General features: G+C 53.2%; 6 protein-coding genes and 1 non-coding gene across 7 annotated transcripts; 3 read left to right on the forward strand and 4 right to left on the reverse strand.

The window, feature by feature from the left end:
- Window positions 1-3860: 3860 nt before the first annotated feature.
- POSPLADRAFT_1144500 (hypothetical protein) lies at window positions 3861-4764 on the forward strand (the record flags this gene model as incomplete). Its single annotated transcript, XM_024485700.1, has 2 exons — window positions 3861-4329; window positions 4571-4764. Coding segments are annotated over 2 exons (663 nt in total), but the record flags the coding sequence as incomplete, so codon positions are not given.
- A 58-nt stretch (window positions 4765-4822) lies between these two features.
- On the forward strand, window positions 4823-5175 carry POSPLADRAFT_1144611 (hypothetical protein; the record flags this gene model as incomplete). Its single annotated transcript, XM_024485716.1, has 2 exons — window positions 4823-4900; window positions 4945-5175. The coding sequence occupies 2 exons, from the start codon at window positions 4823-4825 to the stop codon at window positions 5173-5175; spliced, it is 309 nt and encodes a 102-aa protein (XP_024338255.1).
- Window positions 5176-10193: 5018 nt separating this feature from the next.
- POSPLADRAFT_1074555 (hypothetical protein) lies at window positions 10194-13683 on the reverse strand (the record flags this gene model as incomplete). Its single annotated transcript, XM_024482721.1, has 5 exons — window positions 10194-10601; window positions 10668-11270; window positions 11329-12686; window positions 13329-13492; window positions 13577-13683. 4 exons carry the CDS (start codon window positions 13681-13683, stop codon window positions 10668-10670), a joined length of 2232 nt encoding a protein of 743 aa, XP_024338256.1. The 3' UTR covers window positions 10194-10601.
- Window positions 13684-15044: 1361 nt separating this feature from the next.
- Window positions 15045-15775, reverse strand: POSPLADRAFT_1034112 (hypothetical protein; the record flags this gene model as incomplete). Its single annotated transcript, XM_024476992.1, has 3 exons — window positions 15045-15540; window positions 15592-15662; window positions 15722-15775. 3 exons carry the CDS (start codon window positions 15773-15775, stop codon window positions 15045-15047), a joined length of 621 nt encoding a protein of 206 aa, XP_024338257.1.
- Window positions 15776-18221: 2446 nt separating this feature from the next.
- Window positions 18222-18551, reverse strand: POSPLADRAFT_1144978 (hypothetical protein; the record flags this gene model as incomplete). Its single annotated transcript, XM_024485748.1, has 1 exon — window positions 18222-18551. One exon carries the CDS (start codon window positions 18549-18551, stop codon window positions 18222-18224), a length of 330 nt encoding a protein of 109 aa, XP_024338258.1.
- A 2283-nt stretch (window positions 18552-20834) lies between these two features.
- Window positions 20835-23331, reverse strand: POSPLADRAFT_1170155 (hypothetical protein; the record flags this gene model as incomplete). The annotated part of the gene is made up of 10 exons (XM_024488086.1): window positions 20835-21100; window positions 21171-21318; window positions 21415-21605; window positions 21666-21851; window positions 21908-22023; window positions 22086-22199; window positions 22264-22392; window positions 22462-22569; window positions 22622-22736; window positions 22804-23331. 10 exons carry the CDS (start codon window positions 23329-23331, stop codon window positions 20936-20938), a joined length of 1800 nt encoding a protein of 599 aa, XP_024338259.1. The 3' UTR covers window positions 20835-20935.
- Window positions 23332-24879: 1548 nt separating this feature from the next.
- POSPLADRAFT_t83 lies at window positions 24880-24951 on the forward strand. Its single transcript has one exon. It is a non-coding gene; the product is annotated as a tRNA-Thr (tRNA).
- The last annotated feature ends 1409 nt before the right edge of the window (window positions 24952-26360 follow it).

A 26360-nucleotide genomic window follows, 5' to 3' on the forward strand; every position in this document is an offset into this window, starting at 1 on the left:
CGGGGGTCAGGCCCACGGCACACAGGTGTTCGCCAAAGTCCAAATGGTCGGTCATAGGCGCTTGCTGGAGTAAGGTACTCCCGGACTTCGAACCCAAAGAGGATCCGGTGGAAGTAGAATGGGACGAAGCAGACTTGATCGAGGCCTGGGAGCAAGGTATCACACTTCCCGGCGCCCCTCAGCTGTTTGTCGCAGCAGGGCATACGTACTCCCAGCTGTTCGCTGAGGAAGAGATCAAGAAAAAGGTCGTCAAGACCGCCGAGGAGTCAGTACCCAAGCAGTACCACGAGTTTCTGAAGGTCTTCTCCAAAGAAGCATCAGAACGGCTACCCGAAAGGAAGCCGTACGATCACGCAATCGAACTTGTACCTGGGTACTCGACTTTCCATTCGAAGGTGTACCCCCTGTTGAACAATGAGCAAGAGGAGCTTGACAAGTTCCTAAAGGAACAGCTAGCGAAGGGTTACATACGGGAATCAAAGTCGCCCATTTCGTCCCCTTTTTTCTTCATCAAAAAGAAGGAAGGGATGCTTCGACCCGTGCAGGACTATCGCCGGTTGAACGCGATCACGGTCAAGAATCGCTACCCTCTGCCGCTGATCACCGAGATGGTAGATAAGCTCCGCGGCACTACGCTCTTCACAAAGTTCGACGTCCGATGGGGATACAATAACGTCCGGATCAAGGCCGGTGACGAATGGAAGGCGGCCTTTGTGACTAACCGAGGGTTGTACGAGCCCTTGGTGATGTTCTTCGGTCTCACCAATTCCCCTGCGACCTTCCAGGCAATGATGAACGAGATATTCCACGATCTCATCGTTGGTGGCAAGATCCTCGTATACCTGGATGACATACTCATCTTCTCCACCAACAAGGAGGAGCACGAGAAGGTCACACGTGAGGTTCTTCGTCGCCTTCAGGACAATGATCTGTTCCTGAAGCCTGAGAAGTGCGAGTGGGACGTTCCCAAGGTTGACTACGTTGGCTATGTGTTCGGTGGCGATGAGGTGGCGATGGATCCCGCGAAGCTTAAAGGAATTAATGAGTGGCCGGTACCCCGGAACAAAAAAGACGTTCAGAAGTTCCGGGGGTTCTCCAACTTCTACCACCGCTTTATTAAGGACTTCGCTAAGATCTCGCGACCACTCGACCGACTCACAGGGAACGACCCATGGCATTGGGGCGAAGAAGAGCAGCACGCTTTCGATGAGCTCAAGCGGCTCTTCGCGACGACTCCAGAATGGCGCTGTATGACCCTAATCGGGAGACGCGCATTGAGGTTGATGCCTCGGGGTACGCCACTGGGGGCGTGTTGATGCAGAAGCAGGATGACGGCAAATGGCATCCCATCGCTTTCAGATCCCATGCGATGGATCTGGCGCAGCGTAACTACGAGATCTACAACAAGGAGATGCTTGCGATCATCGAGGCATTAGAAGATTGGCGCCACTACCTCGAAGGATTACCCAATCAGTTCAAGATCGTAACCGATCACAAGAACCTCGAGTACTGGCGCATGTCACAACACCTCACGCGTCGTCAAGTGCGATGGTCACTGTTCCTGGCTCGCTTCGACTTCCGCATCACGCACAAAGCCGGAACGTCGAACGGAAAGGCTGATGCCCTGTCACGCCGATCAGATCATCAGGTCGGCGATGAGGACGATAACACCGATCAGGTGGTTCTCAAACCAGAGAGGTTCCGCATCGCCTCCACTCGGCGCGGTCATGCCTTGGTGACGGCTGATCAGTCGCTTCTGAAACGCATCAGAGAGTGTTTGGAGAGGGATCGGGAGGTGGCTAAGGCACTTGAAAAGGTGCAGAACCTCGGGCCGCCCCGGCTGCAAAGGGGTTTTGAGGAGTGGAATGCCGAACAAGGGCTTCTGCTGTTTCGCGGGTGCATGTACGTCCCAAAGAACGCGGAGCTCCGGCGGGATATAGTCAAGATCCACCACGACTCGCCGATCGCCGGTCATGGTGGTCGTGCCAAAACCCTGGAGCTCGTGTCGCGGAATTACTGGTGGCCTGGGATGTCCAAATTCGTCAATGAGTATGTGAGCACCTGTGACGTGTGCAACCGTACCAAGACATTCCCAGCCAAGCCCCAGGGTCCGCTGAAGCCGAATGAGATCCCCGAGCGCCCGTGGCAGATCATCACCACTGATATGATCGTTGGCTTGCCGAAGTCTGACGGATTCGACTCGATCCTGGTCACCGCTGACCGCTTTACCAAGCAGGTCCACTTCTCAGCCTGTCATGAGACCCTGACGGCAGAAGGTGCGGCAGATCTGTACATCCGCGATGTGTTCAAGCATCATGGCGCCCCGGCCAAGGTCATATCAGACCGAGGTCCCCAGTTCGCTTCGAAGTAACTCCATGCGGTGTACAAGGGGCTGGGAATCGAGCCGGCGCTGTCCACAGCATTCCACCCCCAGACGGACGGCCAGACTGAGCGCTGGAATCAGGAGATCGAGCAGTACCTGCGTGCTTTCACAAGCCACAGGCAGGATGATTGGGCGAAGCAGTTGCCGCTCGCGGAGTTTGCACTGAACAACCGAGTTCACTCCGCAACCGGGCACTCCCCTTTCTTCCTGCATCAAGGGTACAATCCTGAGATCCAGGTTCGGATCAATCCGATGACCATGATGCCCGCTGCCGCCGATCGGCTTAAGATCCTGAAGGAGATTCACGATGACACGCGCTCTGCGCTTGAGCTTTCAGCCGAGCGCATGAAGGTGTACTATGATAAGCACGTGCAGGAGGCACCGGTCTTCACGCTGGGGGACAAGGTCTGGCTTGATGCCCGGAACCTTAAGCTGAAACAGCTGAGCAAGAAGCTTAGTCCCAAGCGCCTCAGACCTTATACCGTGCGGCGAAAGCTCGGAGACTTAGATTATGAATTGGTTCTGCCGAAATCAGTGCCGGTGCACCCGGTGTTCCATGTCTCCTTGCTTAGCAAGTACACGCGTAATGATATCCCGGGCCGGGAGCCGGAGGAGCTGCCTGCCATTGAGGTTGAGGGTGACGAGGAGTACGAGGTTGAGCGGATCAAAGACTCGAGGATCTTCCAGCGTCAACTGCAGTACCTCGTCAAGTGGAAGGGTTATGACGACTCACATACGTCATGGGAACTGGCGTGCAATGTTGCAAACGCGCCGGCCCTCATAGCCGACTTCCACCGGAAGAATCCGAACGCCCCTCGTCGCCTCAACGCTACTACCTTTGGTGGTCTCAACTTTCAGCCAATGCCTTCGCCGCTGACTGAAGCACGATGCCACTCCGGATGGGAGATGGGCAAGGGCGCCTCGCATGAGGTCATGCGCCGTTGAGGGGGGGGTAATGTCACGACTTGGTACGGCGTCTAGCCGTTTTTTAATTTTTCCTTTTCGCGGGCTCGAACCCGCGACCTCTGTACTACTTGCCTGATACGGACACGTCGTTATCTACTGTACGATAAGATTAGATGGGGCGGCAGCGCACGGCACAGCTCGGGCTCCGCTGACACAGCCGCTCTGACTCACCAGCCCCCGGGGCCGCGTCGGCATGCTGTGCACGGACCAGCTGCGCACGGACCAGCGCGCACAGCCTCCCCTAAACTCCCCCTGTATATAAGCCGGCCTCTGCTGCCCTAGGGACCTCAGTTTCGACCTCTTGTCCCTAGGTCAGTAAGCTCCCTTGTATTCTTACTTACCTTACACTAACTAATACATTTCTTGTCCCTAGCCTTAGGTTTGAGCCTCGCTCACCATCGCTTCGGTGAGAACCAGTCGAACGCCCCTTGCTTTTAGATATTCCCCTATCGCTTGACCTCAAGTCACGACATGCGGATTGTCTCGACACTGGGTACAGGACTGTCCGGACGTACGATGCGCAGGATGCGGAAAAGAAGCCCCTGGACACCTGGAGCGAGAGTGTGGAACCAGGCCGATGAAGCGACACGTATCCACATCACCTGAAGAACCTGCACGACACGTGGGGGTGGTCGTCGACAACGTGTTCCTCAAAGGAATCATCAACGAGGCGAAGGAGAGGAAGGAGAAAGAAAGGCAGACGAAAGCGATACCCATCCCTCCACCACGCAGCACTAACCCCGAACCCCCGACCAGTCCCGTCGCAGGACCTTCGCGCCCCCGCCCCGATACACCCGTCGTATTTCGCAAAGTCGACCCCGACTGGACACCCAACACCACTCAATGGACGTGGGACAGCTCCTGGCCGAATCAGAAGCACCTCTCTGGTGAGGAATGGAAGAACGTGGGGAGAAACGCGCACAACGAGTGGTTCGACGAAGAGGAGGACGACGGCGTAGATTGGGAGTTGTATGGAGATGGTGAGCAGTAAGTAGTCGAATGGGACTTCGACTCTGGCAGGGGGGTAATGAAACATTTGTCTTTCCGTTCTATTCCTTGTACTACTAGCGCACATACTGGTGCCTGTCTTAGCGCTCACCCGCAGGTTGAACATTATGTAGCTTACATAATGGGGTCCGTGCGCACTTCATGCCTGGTATCGTACCACTACATTTCTTCCTTTACTAACACGACCACATAGACACGATGGTCCGTGCGTAGCCGGTACTTGTATAAATAGTTGTACCATTAGTCGGTCGAACCCTAAGTTCGACCTGGTTATTCATTCAAGTCTCTGCTCCTCTTTGCTTGGGGTAGTGGTCATTCTCGACTTCCTCGCTCGATCTTCAGGACGACGCACTGTCCATAAGCCCTCGCTCGTCGTCTACGAGTCAGGCATTGATATAGGAGTATAGACCGTTGTATCACTAGCTGCACTGATACGAGCTGGGCAAGGAATGGAGTGGCCCAGGTATGAGCATCGCCATCAAGAAGGCTCAAAGCAACCTGCACCTTGAGCTCAATGGTTGTCAACACCGTGTTGACCAGCCAGTATATGCAGAGTTGGGATAGGAACTGGTCACACTCAATGACAGTTTTTCCATCATATCATAGGGGGAGTAGGAGTTTTAGTACCTCCCAGTCCAGAGGGGACACTGGGGAGGACATTACCAGCGATGAGGGGGACGGAGGACTGCCCGCGGGCAAAGGCAACTATTGTGACTGTCCACCAGGCGAACTTCAAGAGGAGCAAATGCTTGAGCAGCCTCGCAGCAGCGATGGTGGTGGAGGCAACGGAGGAAGTCGGGAGGTGGGGTGACGTATGACAGGGACTGGAGTCGAGAAGGAGATTGCTGACAACGAGCTGGCTCAAGTAACTGCTGGATTGTTGCGGGGCTCAGGCTTCAGGTTCCTTTCTAACCGCAGCCCCAAGGAGGGCTGGGGGATCACTTGAGGGGTCGCTGCAGGCTCTGCGACTGCCTCAGTTCTTCAAGGGAGATTGGGATCTTCTTGCGCTTGACCTGTACTAGTGACAGGTTGGGGAATGCAGGTGCCCAGGGAGGCTGGTTGGGATGGGACGGGAGTGACGTGGTAAGATGTAGATCTCGAGGTGCAGCATACTGAAGAGTGGAGCTGCTGGGGTGCTGGACTCGTCGGATAGGTATGAAGTGTCCTTCTTTGGCAGTGATAGAGTGAGGGTGCGGTTAGGGCATGGTTGTCTGTTGTAGTTGTAAAAGAGGGAGCCTTCTTCTGCAAATCATGCGACGTTGAACGTGTGCTCAAGTCCCATGCAGTTGAAGGCTTCATCAGCCATGGTGGTGGGGGGTAGGAAGGGGAGGTGCGCGTACTACAAAGGCCATACTAGCTAGCTTACGCTTACTGCACCCGAGATGACACCTGAGGTTTGCAGTTCACGTGGGGTCCAGTACTGCTTTTGGCTAGTATGCAGCAGGAATCTAGTCCACACGTCCGTGAGGACAAGTACCACCTACTGAAGTGCAGGTACTGAAGAGTTCGTTCCTTAGGTGGTGGCAATGTATTATAGGCTATCTAGGTATTGTATGGTATAGTAAGGGTGCACACCACCCAACCTGTAGAAAGTGATAGAGTTTGCTTGTGGATGCCAGCAGCGAGGGGAGTTTTGACCTAATGTCGCGACTTGGGGTCAAGCGACAAGAAGGAACAAACACGAAGGCTGGGGGTGTCCGACTGGTTCTCACCAAAGCGATGGTGAGTGATGCTCAAACCTAAGACTAGGGACAAGATAATATATTAGTTAGTGAAGTAAAGGAAAGGATACAAAGGAGGGCTTACTGACCTAGGGACAAGAGGTCGAAACTGAGGTCCCTAGGGCAGCAGAGGCCAGCTTATATACAGGGAAGATAAGGGCAGGCTGTGTACAGCTGGTCTGTGTGCAGCATGCTGACACAGCCCCGGGGGCCAGTGAGTCATCATGGCTGTGTCAGCAGAGCCCGAGCTGTGCCGCACACTGCTGCCCATCTAATCTAATTGTATAGTAAATAATGAGGTGTCCTAGTACAGAGGTCACGGGTTCGAGCCTGTGAAAAGGAAAAATTAAAAAACAGCTAGACACCATGTCAACTCATGACAGCTGTGCTGTGCACTGCTGTCCTATCTAATCTTATCTACAGGAGAACATGATGTGGTGGCGGGACTTGTCCATTCGAGCATACAGTACAGAGGTTGCAGGTTCGAGCCCATGGAAAGGAAAAAATTGAAAAATGGCTAGATGCCATACCAACTCGTGACAGTGGACAAGATATACACAGCATAGAATGCCAGTACTTATCATGTTGAAAACATAGCTACTATAGCTAGTATTCTGGTTTGAGGTTCTGCAAGGATCATGAGAGGCAAGTCTCACCCATTGAACAGTCCAATATAAGCAGATCTTTGTTACGATGGCAGTAGTACATACCTTGCATGACTGTAACACAAAATACACGAGGTATGCAATGATTTCCAGCAGGCTCACATAACAAAGTGCCACATGAATAGCCTTAGCTACTGTGACTTGGCTGATCCATATGGTGCAGCACTCTTGGTCGAAGGTAAGGGCGAAATCGTAGATGAAGAGGCCTCCAGGAGGGCATGCGTTATGACTAAGATGCCACCAGAGTTGGAAATGTAAAGTACTCGCCGATAGCAGCTACATTTATGTAACTTGACATCATGCTATCGTTGGAGAGGTACAACACGATTACAATTGACCAGAAAGAATACGGAAACAAGCTTACGTGTACTGAAGTAGTTGGATATTTTGGTCTTGGTCCGTGGCAGACATCTCCGCTCAATGTGAGCGTAGTGGAATTTCGAGTGTGTGATGTATGCCCCCATTTGCACCCGGTCCATTTATATGCTCTTCAGCATCAAGATCAGAATCAACTTACCAATTCGTGAAATTGAGAAGAGGGCAATGAAGGCAGATCGGTTGGTGAGCTGACGCAAAGCCTGTGCTACGCAAGCGCTGAAGACCTAATGTTATATGCCGAGGGTCAAACCAAAGAGGCTGATCGACATACCATTACAACCTGCCAATGAGGACATGAAAATGAACCTCGTTGTGAACGCACTTAGCCATTAGGCCTGTTGTTTTCTATGACATCGCCGAAGATTCGACCACAATAATACTGTCCAGTGTATGAACATTGAAACACAGCGACATTCTCGAGTATACCACAACTCGCCATTAGGCTCTGGAACTGAATATCATTTCATTTATCGTCACTGCGAATCAAAACACTCGTACGCAGATCTTGTCAACACCGGTTAGGCCCCGGCTGAGTACGAGCATTCACTGCCAATGACAAACCATAACTGTGGTTTATTTCTTCCGATGGTAATGAAGAACAAATATCGCCAAGCAATGGCCTTTGTCCTTCTGCTGCGGACATCAATGCGTGGAATTCCCGGACTATAGTATTCGCTCGCTTCTCCAAGAACACTGATGCACAGGTTGTGACTAGATCGCCTGTTAGTATGATCAACGTACCGCACAAAATCCCGGCCCCGGAGAGGGAGGGGGGGAGGGGGATGGGAAAACCATTCACAGAAACCTTCAGGGGAATCATCGGCATATAACATGCCGGTCCAGCTGTGGTACCATTCTATAATCTCTGAAACGAGATGAAAGCGGGCTATGATAGCGAGCATGAGTAGTTTTGCAAGGAAATTAAGCCTTCAGCACGTTCATGATGCAGTGTCCCACATGTCCATCTATGACGGGTGCTATGCGCTCGTTCGGCACAACGTCCATCGCAAAACTATACCACGCAACCCTTCAAATCAAAGTGAGACTTATCTGGCATATTCACTGCAAATAAGCTCATAGGAGCTGAAAGTAGCGCGAAGGATGACATTTTACAAAGCTCGCAATACCATGAAGTAGCCAACAGCAAGACGGTGGAAGGAAGGGAGGGAGGGAGGGATGTGACAGTATAATTGTGACGGCTCACGGCCGTCGTAGTCACAGGCCTTCTCCTTCCTTCCAGGACATCTTTCTCACCTAATGTGGCGACCCGTCTTTACCTACTTGTCGAAGCGATACCAGTGATACCTCATATTATCCAGAAATAATCTGATATACACCTTCCTGAGAAAGTGATCGTAGAGGTTATTGGACTCCGTAACGAACCTGAACACTGATACTCAGCGAATGGGACCATTTGATGTCGAGGACTCCACCAGACGTATGTCCTCACCTCACTTTGGAACGTACGACTCTACTTAGTTCTATTCCTGACGTGGCACGTTCACTACTCGAAACATGGCGCAGCGTCGTCAAGCTAGCTGTCACTTGTCAGCGAGACAGTCAGCACTAATTTGATGCGCTAAGGGGCATTCGTCTTTGTATCAGGTCGTCGTGATGTCTTTGAGGAATGTGCGCAAGCTATGCTCAATCACAACTAGAGGCAATTCAGCTTAGTCAAGGTCAATTGAGTGTAATTTCCATTCCTCTGGGAAGAGCACAGGTCTCATTCGCTTACCTTCTGTCTTCAGCTGACTTTCATTAATAAGAATGGTACTACTAGAGCGGCCCAGATGAGATGAAAACAGAAGGTCAGACCACTGTCATCCACACCATGTCCACTTAGTGATGTCACGTAAGATTCTTGTCCTCGTACCGCCAACAGTACGCCCATCCAAGAACCTGCCACATGCTTGGCATCGTGGTTACAGACCGTCGCCGTCTACCGGTAAATGCCTCCCTTTCGTTCAGGTTCCCACGACGTCGCAACTCTTGGATGTCAATGCATGAGCCACCGAGTTCTCACTAGTCGTACTATCTCTCGCTTGAGAGTCAACCGGGCGAGATAAATTTTCATTACACGCGCTATCATTTTGCCTAACAGGGCGCGGATCGTTGGTAGCTCCTCATGCAATCGCAGGAAATAGGGTACAGGAAGCTCAAGCAACGTACGTGCGAGCTCTACAATCAGGATATCACGGGACGAATCAGTTTATCTGTTACAAATCGTTAAACGGGGAACAAAGTACTGATGTGCCGTGCACTTTGCGGCTCCCAGAACCTTCCGACATGATGAAGGTCACATTGCTTCCACTTCAGGCTGATCATCTTCTGTCAGATCAAGATGCGCCCATACAGTAGGTGGTCCTGGTTCGCACAAACTCCTCGCAGGTCGCGAATATCCATTTCATGTCATGGTGCCATCTGCCCAAGGGTTTCATCATACACGCTAACAACTGATCTCCGAGTGTCAAGCTAGCCATTCGTCATTTCCCATGTCCGGAGATCCATATTGCCTGCGAACTGTGCTGGTTGCGCCTCGGCATTGCTTCGAGTGAAATATCGAACTTTGCACAGCCGAGAGTCATGAGCCGACCAAATCTACCCAGACGGTCCCAAGTTTCCGACATCTGCATGAACACCAACCCGTCACATCCCCCATGTTCTGTCAAATGTTCCGAAAATCGACTGGAACCCGACGTGCTCGCAATGCATATACCTGGAGTCCTGGGCGCCTAGCGAATCGAACCCCTTCGCCCACGACCTTTCTCAACTTTTCATGGTATAATCATACAGTATATGTACCTTAATGCGGACCGCTTCACAAGACATCTGATAGCATTCTCCTACTTGATAAATATAACTCATCCGTCTCCTTCTTAGTCGTTATGTATATGCTTTGTCTCAATCACAAAATGTTGCTCGCGTCTCTATGTGCTAGTAAACAGCACAGCGTAACTGCGCTAGAAATGGGTATCCTTGGGAAAGTAGGAAGCCAAACAGAATCCATGACCACCTCGCTTCGCGCTCGTCATGCAGCTGATGCGATGTGTGGTTGCTCAAAGATACATTGGAATTTCCGAAACCAATACTACTTATACAATAGTCCCTTTGACTTCTACTATAGCACTGCGAGCGACAACCTTCTGATGCCACGTGGGTAACGTAGCGTAGTTATCAAAGACGAGACATGGAGATTGAAATTGGGAAACAGCTAGATGACGACACTCGTCGCAGCAGCCTGTACTCACGAATGAGTGGCTGCGCGAAATGGTACAGCTACTATACAAGAGGTGGAACGAAGAAAGCGGGTGATTGCAACACAAAGCGAGAACAGTTTCTAGGTCCGCGAGTAGTCACGGCTCACGACGCACTGCCGAGGTCGGGGAAAATTCGAAGGGGACAGACGCCGTGGCATGCCGGGATACGCAGATCAACACGTGCTCTTCATTCCCAAATGCCAACGGCAGCACTGCGTGCCAACTGCCGAACGAGAGTATGTGTATCAGCATCTACACAAACACATTTACGCAGACGAGTAACACCCACCTAGTGTCCAGCATCAGTTTCAGTAACTGACTTGGCGTTTTGTGTTTGCGGATCAGGCGATGGCGTAGTTGGGGGAGCATCCGGACGCATCCTCTTCGACTCGCCATTTCCACCAATAGGCGACCTCCCATCGTCGTCAAGCTCCTCAGAAGACCGCTTCCGCAGCCTCTGAGGCGACGGTGAGATGGCCATCGGCGTTGGCGAATAGGACCCGGTCTGCCGCCGACGCTTCGGTGGGGTTCCACTGCGCTGGTCACGTGTCAAGATGGCGTCTGCGGGTGTATCAGCGTCCAACTCCCTTGACGGCCGCTTGCGCGGAGTAACAGGGGGTGCAGGTGTCTCCGCCACCGAAACGTCGTCAAGCTCCGACTCACCCTCCTCCTCCTCCTCCTCCTCTTCCTCCTCGGCACGGAGCATCTCGGTCGGAACCTCGGGGATCTTGATCTTCACAGCTAGCTGCACCACATCCTGCGCGATCGGAGCAAAGTCCTGCGCCTGCTGAGCCGCCGCCCTTTGTGCCGCCGCGGCGTGCGCTTTCAAGATCCGCCTTTGGCAGATTGAGCAATAGCATTCATACAAATGCGCGGACGCGTTGCGCCATATCTGATCGAAAGCTTAAGTCAGATCGTGATCACGACAATCGAGGAACGAATCGACGTACATATCGGAACGCATCCAGACTATAAAGAGGCAGCGGCGAAACCTTCACGGGGACGTATGGTATCGGATGGATCAGTGTGGGCGATCTCGGCACAGGCACGGAAATCGCGGGTGCGCTTGCGGCTGTCGGTGATGATAGCGATTCATCGTCTTTCCCGCTGGAGCTACCGCTGGGAGGCGGGGATGGGGTTGTACCGAGTGTAGTCGTCGATAAGACAGGGCTTGTCAAATGCGAGCCGCCCGATCGCGACGATGACGAGTCGTCCTCATCCTTCTCCCTCTGCCTCTCGTGCTCTCTCATGTTCGCGCGCCGCTCAAGCCAGTCCACCCCTGTGAACCAGTATGCTTCGTCCCTCAACGCCGCTACAACGTCATCTAGGCTCATCGACGCCGCCACAACTGCCGGGTCCTTCCCATCTGCGTAGCATTCCGCTTCGATCCGCTCTACGATGTTGCGCATCGCCGGCATTAAGATGTCCTTCATATGTTTCATAAACGCTTGACAGGCCATCGACGACAAGAGCTCTGATGGCGGCGGAATCGGCTGTGTGGTTTTCGGACGAGGGTGCCCTATGGGTTCTCCGTCTTCTGCATTCTCTCCCTCATCGAGCGCTCCTTCGAAAACAGCACCAGGCTGCCACGGACACGGATGTTCTGCAGGGAGCACGACCGTGCAGTTCTCATGCTCGTAGAAAAGGTCGGCGGGATTGACCCAATGGCCGTCAAGGATACGACTACGGATGTAGTCCGAGACTGCGATCTCGCGGATGCCCGCCGCGTCTTCGGTGATGCTCATAAGCTCAGCGTCGTCCTCCTCTTCGTCGCTGAGCTCGTCTTCGCTCAAGTAACCAGCTTGGCCGGCTTCTGTTCGCGAGACATAGCGCGACGCGGCGAGAGCTTGTGACAGCATATCGTTGAGCTTGGTGTTCTTTTTGTACCAGTACTTGTCTCGCGCGACCGCAAGCACGTCTGAGATCGTCCCCTCGCCCAGGTCGACAAATGTTTCGATGGCCTGTCGAGTTTCCCAGTCGTCGCTGACTAAGCTCGGCCCGCCCACGGCCTCCGCGTCGATTGGGCTAAGCTGCGCCCGTCGCCACAAGCCCTCGCTCCGGCATGTCCGGCAAGTCGTATCGATTCCGGGCCACATTTGGTCGTCTTCATTCTCGACACAACCCATTGCAAACCCTGCAGCATACTCCATCTCACCGTCCATCTGGGATGTTTCCTTCAGGCAAATGCCGCAGTATGTGGCGCGTCGGTGGTCCTTGCAGACGAGGATCGTACCTAGAAATGGCGTGGCGACCATCCACTTCGCGGAGACGAGGCCGTTGGAGGTGGAAGGTGAATTTATGCGGCACACTGCGCAAGAGACATTCATAATATTGCGGAAATGGCGGTGTGATGTCAGTCGAAAGGGCACCGCCTGAGCTGACCCTGCTGTGGCGGAAGGCCGCACGAACGAATGTTGTATCAGGGCGTCTTGAGGGTCGATTACAGTGCACGCTTGACGCCAGAAACGGTGGGCTTCAACTGGAGAGATAGATACATGAGCGCGTTCATATCGTACGGTATTTCAAATTGAGTAGATCATAGCAGGCAACGCGTGAGTGAAGCCGTTCATTCACCACAGCGACCTTAGGTGCCGGCGGATGAATACGAATGATACAAGACCGACATGTAGGGCAAACAACGATGCGATACTGAGAAAGCTCTTCACGCACTTGGGAAGAGAGATGAGACGCAACGTGGAGATCGTCGTCTCGACTAAAGAGTGCGAAATGAAACGGGGTGCTCGGCATTATTGGGGCTAACCACTGCGGAACAGTACGGTCGTAGAGATGAGATACAGCCCGCACAGATATCCTGTGCTGGCGCAGGCTGTGCCCCAAGAAGCCTCGAGCAACTCTTCAGTAGAAATTCACTCAGCGACGAAACAATGAGGACAATGCACCAGTCAAGTGTCGGAGATAACGTCAGACAGATTATGATGTTGATACTCACGCGCAGCATACCAGGTCGGGTATAACGACATGAGCTTCTCAATCTCAAGGACGTCGCGGAGCAGGCCATAGACAAGTCGGCCGGGCCATTGCGTTGAAACTTGCCATGTTCCAGGGCAGAAGCCTTCAGCGGCCAGGTTCAGGAGGTGGTAGGTCGCGATCAGTCTAGTGCCAAATACGCGCATTCAGTCGACGGTGGCGCGGCCAATTCAGACGACGCCGACGCCACGGGGCGCGACCAGCACGTACCGTATGATCTCAGGGGGAAGGTGCGGCCAGAATTTTGTAGATTTGCCCTTGTAGACGATGTCCTTTCGCGCGTCGTCGTCGCCGGACATGACAATGGTGAACGGCATGGGCGCAGGCGTCACAGACAGTATGGGTGGTGACAGATCGCGACAAGCTGTGACAAAAGCAGCACAACCCCGCCCAACCGCAGCCACACACTTTCCCACGCACGGACCATCCAACTTTCTTCTTATAGAAATGCTGCACGTGAGTGTGTGCCGCCGCGCGTCAGCCCGCAACTGCAAATATCTGTTTTCAACTTGGGCTTTCTACACGTTCAAGTTTCTGCGGCAAGAGGGAACCCTGTGCACGCGAGGAAATACCGTTAATAAATATCTCAGACTAACCTAGTGGTATTTGCGCCTTTCAAGCAGTCGTAGCCACGCGTGTCTCAGCCTGGACTTTCCGATGACAAGAATGTTCATACGACGCGTAGAGGTTTGCTCGCGGCCGAGCCGACGCTGAGTGCGACACGCCGGGCAGCGAACTCATGAGTGCTAGCTATAGCTATCTGCTGCTCCAGGATGACTGTCGTGCTTGAATGGAATGCTTGACGAAGTCACAGCCTCACGGCTCGTCGTCGGGTCCGACCGAGCCTCTGCATGTGGTACCTCGACTTCCTGAGAACTGGTATGCCTCAACTATTATCAAACATTGATGCTGATGTGACGCTCACCGATAGATAACGTTCAGACGACTACACGTTGCTCCACAGGCACCGTCAAAAGTTCCATTCCAGCCCAAGTAGCAAGTTCAGCATTCTCACATCTCTACCCGCGAATGAATAGCATTCTATCAGAGCGCAGGTGGCAAGAAGATACGAGGACTGCTACTTTTGACAGCGAGCGGCCATAAAATGATTGGCACTTCCTATGGAGGCTTCGAGTGGCTAGGTGCAGTGCGCAGCACGTCGGAGTCGGAGGTATACCTCCGGCGCAGAGCGGAATGAAGAGACTGTTCTTCACTGCCGTGCTACTCTTAGAGATATGTTTCCGCCGCTCGCCACCGCAGTGATTTTGGGCTCTCCAGAAGGTGACCAAGGCAACCCGCCGCGAGACAGCAGACAAAAGTTCACGCTATCTTGTCAGTCCCGTGTTACCCTCCGCATTGTCTTTCATTATCAGGATCTAAGAATAATAAGGGAAGGGAAGCTACAGATATAAGAAAACGCCGAGGATTGAAAGAAGAATGTCTGTTGACTCGCTCTTTCCACTAACTACGTAGAAGGTCGACTGTGTACCAAATGGGTCACATCCGTGCAACATTTCAAGCCGCATAGAGATACAGAGCTGCTGTCAGGTGATTACAAAAACAAATTCCAAAGTCAGCTAATAGTAGACAGATGGTGGCGGGAGTTTATTGCTGTCTCTTTTGTTAGCGGACGCATGACACAAGATAATCTCCATCGCACTCACCAAGCTCCGGGTCTTCATGCGCTAGGCATAGCTTCCAGACACGACTCGCGCATGTGCCTTTGCAACGCATCAATTCTCGAATATTTGCGGCCGCACTGTGGACAGGTGCGTGCAATGCTCTTGAGGTGCACCGACGCGACGTGTTTACCGAAGCCTTCGTACAGCAACTCCGTGCTACACGACCCGTTGTCCTTCAACCACATGCAGACGCCGCGGCGCCGGTCATGCCACGCATTAAATTCGTTGTCGAAGTGATACTGCTTCAGATGCCATGCGATACCGGCAGCAGAGAGATCGGTGAGTCTGACACTACATGGAGAGCCCCAACGGCACTCAGCCGATGGGGACGGACCGGCTGCTACAGAAGGTGTTTGGGTGGGCTCGAAGATGGTTGCGAAGTCAAAAGTAAGCGGAGGAGTAGAGTAGTAAATTTGGTGCGTGTCACTGGCATGACGCTGCGGGTGGTATTGCACAATATCCGGATCATAGCCGACGTTGGGATACTGGTATCTGGAACATTAATCAGTCAGTCTATCACGCCACAGGTTTTCGACGACGAACTCAGCGCTATTGTAGATCGCTTGCTGTGGAGCCTGACCGCTGCTAACCCCATGATACCCTTGGCCGATCGGCTGCGGATTCCTCGTGAGAGAACGTCAGGACGAAGCTAGATGAGTTCATTCTGACATACTGAAAGCACATCTTGCTCGTATGGGTTGCTCGGATTGAGGAGAAGGAAATGCATGGTCTTGACCGGTGAGTACGCCCATGTCTTTTATACTAGAGCACGGCACGACGACCGGGTTGAGTCAGAGCGCGATGCTGGGCTCGGACTCAGGTCTAGGCAGAAGATTTCATGGGATCGGTAATGCCCGCCGAACAGATGGATGCCGTACAAGCACAGGCGCAGAGTAAATGAGGTACAAGGCTAATCGGCCGATCGAGCCACGCTGACATTGGCCAGAAGCATTCACACTTGTGTTTCGCAGTGCCAGCGGACCGCTTACACAACCGGTGAATGTGATATTACTATGACCCGCGGGCTAACAATTGCGTTACAGAGATAGCTATGTGCCGCATATGCAACAAGTCGACGACCGATCAGCCGAAAGACCTTCGTCAAGTAGCAAGACTTCGAGAAGGTCTCATGCAATTTAAAATCAGGGGACGACTCGCAGCAGCAAGTCACAGACTGTGCGAGCCTTGCGATGCTGTAGAATACAGCTGCCGGCAACTTTAAGTCGGCGGTAGTGTCCTATTGGACAGTTGCAGTGTCGGGGATTTCCTCGCACGAAATGACAGCCGGTAGAGTGCCGTATAGCAACTACCGATGGACTTAGGGTCCATGAGATCCGATAGCGGATGGCCGTCCGCCCCGCCCCCTGACCGAAGGGTAGCGAGGTAGAACGAAGCAAAAGATGGGTTGGCGGAGCTTGTAGTCAAATCGTTGCGGCCACCATGCTGCAAATGCTGACAGTTCTGCATGATCATGATGATGGTCATCGGCGCTCCGAGACAGAGGTAGGTTCTTCGCGCGCTCGAATATGAAGAGCTAACAGAGATAACCCGCGTAAAAGCCAGTAGCAGAGACTCGACGAAATATTTGGGCCCCTTGCACCGTCATGGCCTCGTGTCGCGATAATGACACAGCATATTCTGTCGTAAGGAGTTCTCCGAGGTGTGCCATATAATCTTCTTCGCCAAGCCCCAATGGCGAGTGGCGGGCGGTGTGTGGTACACGGTACGACGGGATCGGACGGCTACAGCAAGGCGTCACTAAATGGCTTCCAGTTCTGGCAGACTAGGTTTTAAGTAGCTTCTGCAACTCTTGGTGACTTATCCATGTTCACCGGCTGCAACCGCAAAACTGTACCATTCCAAACCTTGCAGAGCTTGAGCAACCGAATGGGCTGCTTGTAAGACTGTCTTCGTAGAGACAGACACCACAGATGTGTATATCCTAATTCCATACCACGTCGACATTTGTCCTTCCGATCAAGGTTAGTCGAAATTGCGCGTTTCACATGACGAACACCGAAGGGTGAGAAGGGTTCACTAAACGCTCAAGACCGCCATTACTGCAAATATCGGGGTTCCCGCCGGTACATATCATAGAGTCAGACGGCTGAATATACGATACAAACCGGAGAGAAGATGTCTTGCGAACCAATGACGCACCAGCGCTCTGGGACTTGGGGGCCGCCGCGAGCTCGTAATTAGGCCACCTGACTATATGCCATTCGTATGTGTATGACCTTGCGGCGCCACGGGACGCATAGTCTTCGAGCATCGTCTCAACCAACTTTCCAATATCTTGGACTCTATTTAGTGTCTTCCTCGTTATGCCGTAGTCGACAATACTAGCAGCGTTTACGCTCCATATATGACGCTCAGTAGGGTAGTCCGAATATCAAGTGTCCATCCTGATGCATGGATATCCGACCAAATATTCGGCAAGTATGCATGTTGTCTCATTTTAAAGCTCATCATTGCGAATGGAAGGCAGAAATGTCCAAGCTATATCGAAGGGCCACACCATGTGGTTATTCTGCTTTTATCGCAACCCGCAATCTGTCGCAACTCATACCGTCTGTGATGCCTGTACCCATGCCGTTCACCATTGTTATGTCAGAACATGCGCGAAAAGACTACAAGGGCAGACGGAAACGCGTTGGCTCGGCCGACTCGTTTATGGCCCGCTGCTCCGCGACGTCCTTGAATCGAGAAGTCCATATCGTTATACCCGGCCTCGTATGATGCGCGTGAGTTTTAAATATTTACCAGTGTGGCTCTCTGTTCGACATTGTTTCCATAATTCAACCAACGCATCGGGTCTTGCTTTTTATCACGAACTAGCAGCCAGATAGTGTTTGCTTAAGTTGCCAAGATATTGCAATGTGATGATTATAGGACAATAGGGTATATGATAACTAACAACCGCCAACAGATCATGGAAATACAGGCATTAATCACTTGTGTAAACAGGTGCTGTGTGTAAGAAATAATGTCCAAGTGTCTCATTGAAAAAAGCTCGCATTCGGTGGATTGTCGCTATATGAGTCCGACTCTTGACACAAGGTTGACTGGTGCATGCTCGGTCACCCGACCGCATCATTTGATCACTGATGACAGTGGACACAATGATGAGCATATAGGTATCAGATCGAAAACACGGGCGACGCCTACCAGTCTCATACGGACATCCCCCTGCATGACTGGCGCAGATGCCTCTGCAACGAGTCGATCCTCGCGAATTTGCGGTTGCAACGTTGGCATATACGCGCAATGCTACCCAAGTGGACAGATGCAATGTGCTTGCCATAGCCCTCGTAGAGCATCTCCTTTCCGCACGGGCGTCCATTTGTTGACCATTGGCAGAGCCCTCGGCTTCGGTCGTCCCACTGATTGATCACGTCATCGAAGTGATATTCTTTGAGGTGCCGAGCGAGACCAGCAGGGGTGCAATCTTCTAGTGGGTACCCGCAGGGGCCCCATAGACATTGAATCGCCTCTGTCGTCATTAGCATCGCAGCCGACATTTCAACAGGTTGCAGAATCCGGGGCTGCCAATGGCCGTTTTGTGGGACATCGTATCCATGACATTGATAAGGGGATATCGGAGACAGTGACACGATGTTTTGTCCGTATATGGCTGTATCTGGATGGTTCCTACGAAATCCCAAATATTAGTTCGCAGCTATGAATGTCATACTCAGCGATTAACTGACATTGCGAGTCCGTAAGATGTCTGCGATGAATCATAGATTGCCCGTGTGACAATCTGGTAGTTGAACTCATCCCATGTTTGAGGCGAAGGTGGAAGACTATAATTGCTAACAAGACTTGAGCCGGGCACATGCCTTAGATGATTGAGATGTACTCACTAGGGGAACATCTTCAGAACTGGCGGACTGGTAGTGATTGAACGTGCGGGACGATGAAAGCACCTCTCAAGTTGACCTCTCTATATACAAACAGACATCAATTGTGGTCAATCACAAGCGCAACGACCGATCGTTTCCTTCGGGAGGGCCTGACAGTTGTCAGCGCAGGTAACGGAAGCAGATATGGGGGTCCCCGGCATTATCCATCTGCATCAAACGAAGGCGGACACCGGCGCAATGAGTATAGAACTGACAGACCCTCGATCGGTGGTGCACACAAAATTACAATGCTAAGCGAGAACAAGTATTTGTAAACACGTTGCTGATAGATCGAAGAGCTGATACCGAGCTTGATCGGAGGCTATCCAGGCCTTCTCGAGAGTACCAATTCCTCGGAGACGTTCGTCCTAACGGGAAATTATGCCAGCGGAGAGCTGTGGCGAGATTGTATGAGTCTCACATCAGCATTGCACAACCTCTAAGATAAAGTATTCACCTGCTCGCAATCTGTCAAACACTAAAAACTGCAACGGAACCACTGCTCTATTATTTCGCTTGAGTGTGGTCGAGGTACCTTGATGCCCCTCATTGCTCTCATCTAAAACTCGGCGTCGGCATACATGGGAATATACTGTCCCACAATGGAGGGAAGCTGTCGAATCAGAACAGGGCAACTTATACCTGCCCAAAGGCACGGCCAGACCGGCAACACAAGCCTTTAATGAAAAAGAGCCTCTTTGGCTCCGCAAGCACCGTACAAGCTGTGAGCTCACTGACATTCAACAATCAATTGGGAAAATCCGAAATGTCGTGGATGACAGATGGAAGATCGACGGAGACTTTCGGTGACTCAAAATACACGGATGTGACAGAGCCCCAAGGCTGGAACATCATGGGAGGATTCAACATTATTATCCCATGTGGCCGTCAGATCTGCAACATAAAGTCCATATGACGAGGATTCCTCAACATCATATCAGAGTGACAATGGCAGTACAACTGCCGTAAGAGAGCACAGCACCTGGGAGCGCGTCCCCGGGTCCCGCGGCGTCGACGGCGCTTGTGTCAAATGTAATGCCTTTGTCGTATGACAGTATACGGCTCCAAATCGGAGACTCCGGTACACCATATGATGACCGTGTAGCAGTACATCGCAAACTAAACAGAGATAGGAGAATACCAAGTGCACCGAGCCCGAGATTCATCGGAGGCAATGTTACCGGCGGAACAAAGACAGCATCACAACGTGCTGTGGGCCACCTGCGGCAGTGAGCTTCCTTGCTGAATTAGATACATCAAAGGAATACGGGTCTAGTGCGGAGGAATTACGGTCAATTCTGGTGCGACGAACATACAACACGCGCCATATTAGGTTATGGGGCAGAGCCTTGCCAGGGCCTGACAATATGAAAAGAATCAAGTGCTTATCGGTCGATCACACTCACACGGAACAAACACTAGCTGCTCCGATCCTATCTGACAGTCTCGGATACGACTTCATTGGAACAAATGTCGTTTGTACTAATCCCTGTCTTTTTTAAAGCGTTGAACCGAATAGTTGCTGACGGCACTGCACGTACCCTCGATGTCTGAACCAAGAATTTGGCAATTCAAGGTGTCCTAGAGGTTGCCACTCAACTATCGTCCAGGGGATATCGTCGTGCAGGATGTACCAGCGACTCTCTGGCAATGCTAATACCTGGATTTGGAAATCGGGAACCGCATGTCGGGATGTTGCAGAATTAAGAAGTTGCCTCCAAGCCGGTCATCATCGGGACACAGGTCCGCGTAGATCAAGCAGACTGTAATCAAGGAGTGATTTCTTCAACCTGACTCGTCCTCTTCAAGCTGGATTTAAGGGTCATACTTGCACATTCTGCTGGCGAGCGGCCCTACTCAGGCGGTGTGGTCAGAAGCGAATTGCGTACCAGCACAGGATCTCTGATGCATAGCAGATTATACACGTCTGATATCAGAATGTGGATAATTGACAGTGGTCCTCGGCAGTTATTCCATTTTCATCAAGGAAGCTCCAGCCAAAGAGACAACAGCTTGCTGAAATTGGGGGTGCCGACACCAGTGACAGGATCCCAGCCGGGCTCCGCGTAAAAGCCCTCTGTGCCACAGCCTGGGTTGGTCCCATTGGTAATATCATTGAATGCTGCCATGAACGCCGGTGTGTAAATCTTTTCCCCAGCACATTGGAACAGTCAGATCAGTGACTGGGAAATCCCGAAACCAAATGTGGACACGTACCGTTGGGTTTATGAAGCCTATTGGACTCTTGCTTGCAGCTAGACGCGCATCGTTGATCGCGGAGAAAATAGACGCGGAGACGGGGGAGGAGCATGAGGTCCCATAAACGAGCCAAAACGAGCCGTTAAGCGCGACGACATAGTTGGCCCTGAACAGCGGGAGAAGTCAGATTCTCAGTTCAGGTTTCCGAATAGTCGGACTATGGAATCTACACGTCTGGACAAGCCTAGGACATGCCACTCACCCGTTCGCCGAGATATCGGGGAATCCGCGTGATGTCCCCGAGGAATTGTAGATGGTTGGCGCGTACGGAGGTGGATAATCAGCCAGATATGTTTCAACCGCGGTCTTCTGGTACGACGGCATTGCGAACACGTTTGAAAAGCCACCGCCGGAGTAGATGACTTGCTCGCAGGCACTCTCAGGTTCATACACCTGCGACGCGACAACAATCAGTTCCGTAGCGTCGGAACCAGATATGGCAGTACCACATACCGTTGATCCTGGATTCACTTGTGTGGCCCCGACACTCGTGACGTACGGGCATGTTCCAGGGAAGGAAGGGTTAAATCTAGGCGCGCCGACAGCCTGGGTTCCGTTGGCTTCCAGACAAAGGTCGCCGTTGCCAGCGACCCCGTCGTCACCAGAAGAGTAGAGGATGGTCATGCCCATCAACCCGAGCTGTTTCATTGCTATGAGCCACACCTGTGTCCGTGGCGTTAAGACGCTGGCATTACCTTTGCATATTCGGCACATTGGCGCTCCTCATACGCGGGCGTCAAGTCCGCCTCGTTGTACCCGTAGGATGTAGACATGACATATGCTGGCGCCACGGTGCCACAATCCTCAGGACCTAGAGTTCAGGGTATGTCAATGCCATGCATAGTGCACGCGGAATGCCGTGAAGCATTCTACCTTCGTAACCACCGTATGGATCCGGGTAGATAGAATCGAAGTTCGGGTCATCGCCACCCTCAAACGTGCAATAGGATGCATCGAGTGCGTCCAGCAAGTTGCCGAATGAAGCACCTTGAGGGGTATCATCCCCACATCAGCACTGGTCGGCTTGAGATAGACATGCAGCCACACCCACCTTCAACGTCGTCTCCCGCCTGGTACAGTGTAACAGGTTGTGCACCACCAACCAGAGTCATAGAATATTGCAAGTCTAAGTTCGATTCCCCATTATAGTCGAATTCCGTCTGGTTCGTTTGAACGAAGCCTATGCCGCAAGGTGGTCCCCAACGCGAGGTGAGATACACTAACGAACGGATGCACCGCAAGCACTCACCGCCGTCTATGCTGACCATGATAGGCCTCTCGCCGACCTGAGTCGGAGAGAATTCCTCAAAAAACATATCCATGTCAGTCGCGACGTATGCTTGTGGCGTATACTCCACTGAACATGCGGCGTCAGGCCTCCCACAGATATACGAAGACATTCTGCTCACCAATGGCAAGTGAGTTGGCGTGGGGTACTGCTGGCGCATACTCAAAGCTGTACAGGGCGCGCAAACATGCAGGGGTGATTTGCGCATCGCAAGCGGACAGATTGGCAGCGACGGCCTAGTAGCCAATGCTCAGTATCAGCACCGCGACGAATGCGAGGTAAGCCAAGAAACTCAACGCTCACCTCGATCGTTCCCGAAGTCTTCGGGAAGCTCGTGCCAAAGCCCGGCTGGCCAATCGCATGCGCGCCGGGGCTGCTCTCCCCGACGCTGCGCTTCTCGACGCGGGACGGCGCTCGCTTGCGCTTGACGTCAAAGTGCAGCGTCGGCGTCACGATCTCGACGTGCCTCGACACCTCTTCGGGTAGGTGATACTTCTCATGGCAGCCAACGTGCTCGCTTTCGTCGTTGGCGAACTGGTACACATAGTACTCGGTCCGCAACAAACGCTCCGCCTCCTCGACTGTCACGTTCGCCGCTAGCCACCCGCGGCCCGCGCTCAACCTCACCCTCTCAAGGTCAACGCCGCTCTCCACGAGCCACGTGCGCACGGCGTCTACGGATTCGTGCGTAGGACGGAATGTCTCCGCGACCTTAGCCGGACTCCAGTGCTTTCCGTAGTTTGGCGACTCGGGATGCGACACGTCCATGAGGAACGCCTCCAGGTTGTCCAGATTCGGCTGCGCGAGACCGACGCGGAAGGGCAAGACCATGCCGGGATCAGCGCGGCGCACGGGCGCCCAACCGGCGGGGACGTCAACGCGGGATTCGTGTACAATGTGCGGCGAGGAGGACGAGGGCGCGCCAAGAACGCAGGGACCTAGGACCAGAAAGGCCATGGCGCTGAAGGCGAGCAACATTGCGCAGGATAGCGGGCTGGTGCAGCGCGGCTCATTGAATCTGGCCGGTACGGTCAGGTTATATGCGTCCAACTTATGAATGGCCAAGCGGCACCCGCAGACCTATATCGAGCGCGTCCGGGGCCTGGAGAGATAGCGCTGACTCAGGTGGGATTCAAAGCTGGCCTTGAATGAAGCGACCGCGTGGGTCGCAGGGAACGATTGCAGCGGCGGGAGCAGTGGGCAATGTGCAGCTATGTTGGCGGGGGACCGATGATCCTTGCTAGGGGATCATAGCCAGGGGGCGTCCATTATGGAGGTGGTCGCGGTTGCTAGAGGTATATCTGGCGGAGAAGTGAGCTCGAGTCGGGCGACTCCTGCAACACTATTGCGCTGGGAGGGTGCCGTCGAGCCCATCCAGAGCGTCATAAGGGCGAATCGGCATCCCACCAGGTCACCTGGGCTGGGCGTGAGTGTCCAGCATCGCGCGGTGTGAGGGTGTGAATCCAACTTACCATTCTGATAAGCCCGTTTATTCCTGTTCGCAGGCACGAGAACCCCCGGGTGCCTGAAGGTGGTATAGTTAGCAAACACATCTGAGCTCACAATAGGCCATGGAGACATCTGGGCCGATGAACATTCGCTCGGGACGTTCTGTGTACGCACAGCTGGACCACACATTGATACATCATCCGCGCGAAGGCGGTTCCTTCATGAACGCGAAGGCGGACATTGCCCTTTCAAAGAGCGGATAAGAGCAGCGATGTACAGCAGAAGAAGGAATGCACAGAGAGTGTAAATGACGGCAAAAGGTGAGGGAACGCACGTTAATGTGTCTCAACACAATGTGACCTGTCAGACGAAAAAGCTATCTCATCCAGGAGATTGGAGGAATGACATACGTACACACCTCAGACCACGGTGTTTCACTACATACTAGTAAGAGCAAAAGTGAGTGACGTCTAAACCGACTACTACAGTCGGCAGACCGACGTCGTGGCCCGCTTCCAAGGAGCGAGCAGGTTTCCCGAAATGACTCGGGATATTTGCGGTCCGATCAATCATGTTAGCTTCTGGACCAATCGTGCGGGCGCAAGCTTGTCTGCCGACTGCCCGGCAAGGCATGATATCATTTAAAACGGTCAATTGCAGGATGGGGCGCGGTGTACGTACATCGTCCATTGCGATGATCCGACTACAAGGAGCAATGGTTTTGCCGGCCGCTGCGAGGATAGCTGCGCACTCGCTCTGCGCACAGTATGAACAGTGTATGTCTTATCTTGCCCTTTTCAGCGTGTTTACGTCCAAGGGGACAGAGATCATCCTAGTTGAACGTTGATGACTGTTCACGAGTACTTACGCACGCGGGGTTTATCTGCCAGCGCATGCAGTTGCATATCTCCCAGCAGCAATATCAATATTGCCCGTTTAGCTCAGTGGTAGAGCGCGCCACTCGTAATGGTGAGGTCGGTTGTTCAATCCAGCCAATGGGCAAATGACCAATATTTCGAAACTTTTTCCCACGCCCGCATGATCTAGATGCCTGGTACACGACTGTCATTGGCAAAACGACCACACAAATGTTCAACGTTCAACATTCAACGCTGTCCCACCGACGCTGGACTTTTTTTGCGACCCATGTGAAAGCTCCGGGCGAGACTGCTCATCAATTTCTGTCTGTATCAGATGCATCGCCCGACACCTTCGTGGCTTCCGAACTACACATGTTTCTGGCCGCCAGGTGCTGACACATGCCCATACCGCCATGCACCCCACTCCACTGGCTCTGTATACTCTCCGCGGGCAATGACCCGACCTGCATCGCGGTGGCCATCACCGAGGAAGTTTTCACCACGACGCCATCGGGGTCAAGGACGGGCGGCTCTTCTGGTGAATGGGCGATATGTAGGTGATATCCACGGCGAAGTGGTGCGCTGACAGCGCTACGCGCGGTCCACTAGCCGCAGGGCGCCCCGTGATATCACTGGGCTTCGCGAATCTGCAGATAGAGTTGGGACACCCGCACCCTGCGGGGCATGCGCGACGGGACACCTTCTGGCTCTCATGCACTGTCGCCGTGCCCTGCAGATGACACCATCCTGTGGCATCTGCTATCGTCTATTGTGGTCATCGGCACCAGAACCTATCGTGAATGGTTCCCGCGGGGGCGACGCTGCCGTATGTTCTCTGGGCCTCTCGCCGGCAATATGACATGGTTTGCTGCTGCTGCAAGTGAACCCCCCTCCGTTCGCCCAAACGCCCGGTAGCGCATCGACCGCGCGTCTCGAGCCGCTAAGGACACATAATCACCGAGATCATCTCTCATCGTCGCCTTCCGATTGGAATGCGCCTGGGAACAGCATCTGGGTTAGCAGGTCTTCTGGCCCGATACGTGCGATTGGCTCTGTGTTTTGTCAGCCTGCGGTCTGCGGCATTCAAGTCCGCGAACGTCCGTTGCGCATCGCACCGACGGCGTGCACAGGTGTGTAACACGCTGGCCCTTGTATTGCTGGGCGGCGATCTGCACCAGCGCAGTGTCACCAGCGTGGCTGCCTTGTATTCTCGCTCCACACGCGGCTGTGCCCATGCAAGAAAAACAAACGGAGGGCGCGACGCTGGCGGGCGGATCATGGGCCGTGGTCGACGTATGCGCTGTGCAGGAAAGCCTGAGGGTGCAGCAGAGGCGGGACTGGATAACCCGTCGTGTTTAGGCTCGGGAACCGGCGGCCGCAGCGGCTTCGCGGCTTCTTCGCCCAGGCAATGTATCCATACCTGGGCACCGGCTGGCCGGACGTTCTGTTCGGCCCATGCGCGTTCTCAAGGGCCTGCGTCGCTCCTCCTTCCCTCGACGGCCCTGGCAGTCGCCCTCCCTCGTGCGCATACCCCCCGAGTCCTGCGGGCCC

This window comes from Postia placenta, assembly GCF_002117355.1.
Source record: "Postia placenta MAD-698-R-SB12 unplaced genomic scaffold POSPLAscaffold_8, whole genome shotgun sequence".
Lineage (NCBI taxonomy): Eukaryota > Fungi > Basidiomycota > Agaricomycetes > Polyporales > Adustoporiaceae > Rhodonia > Rhodonia placenta.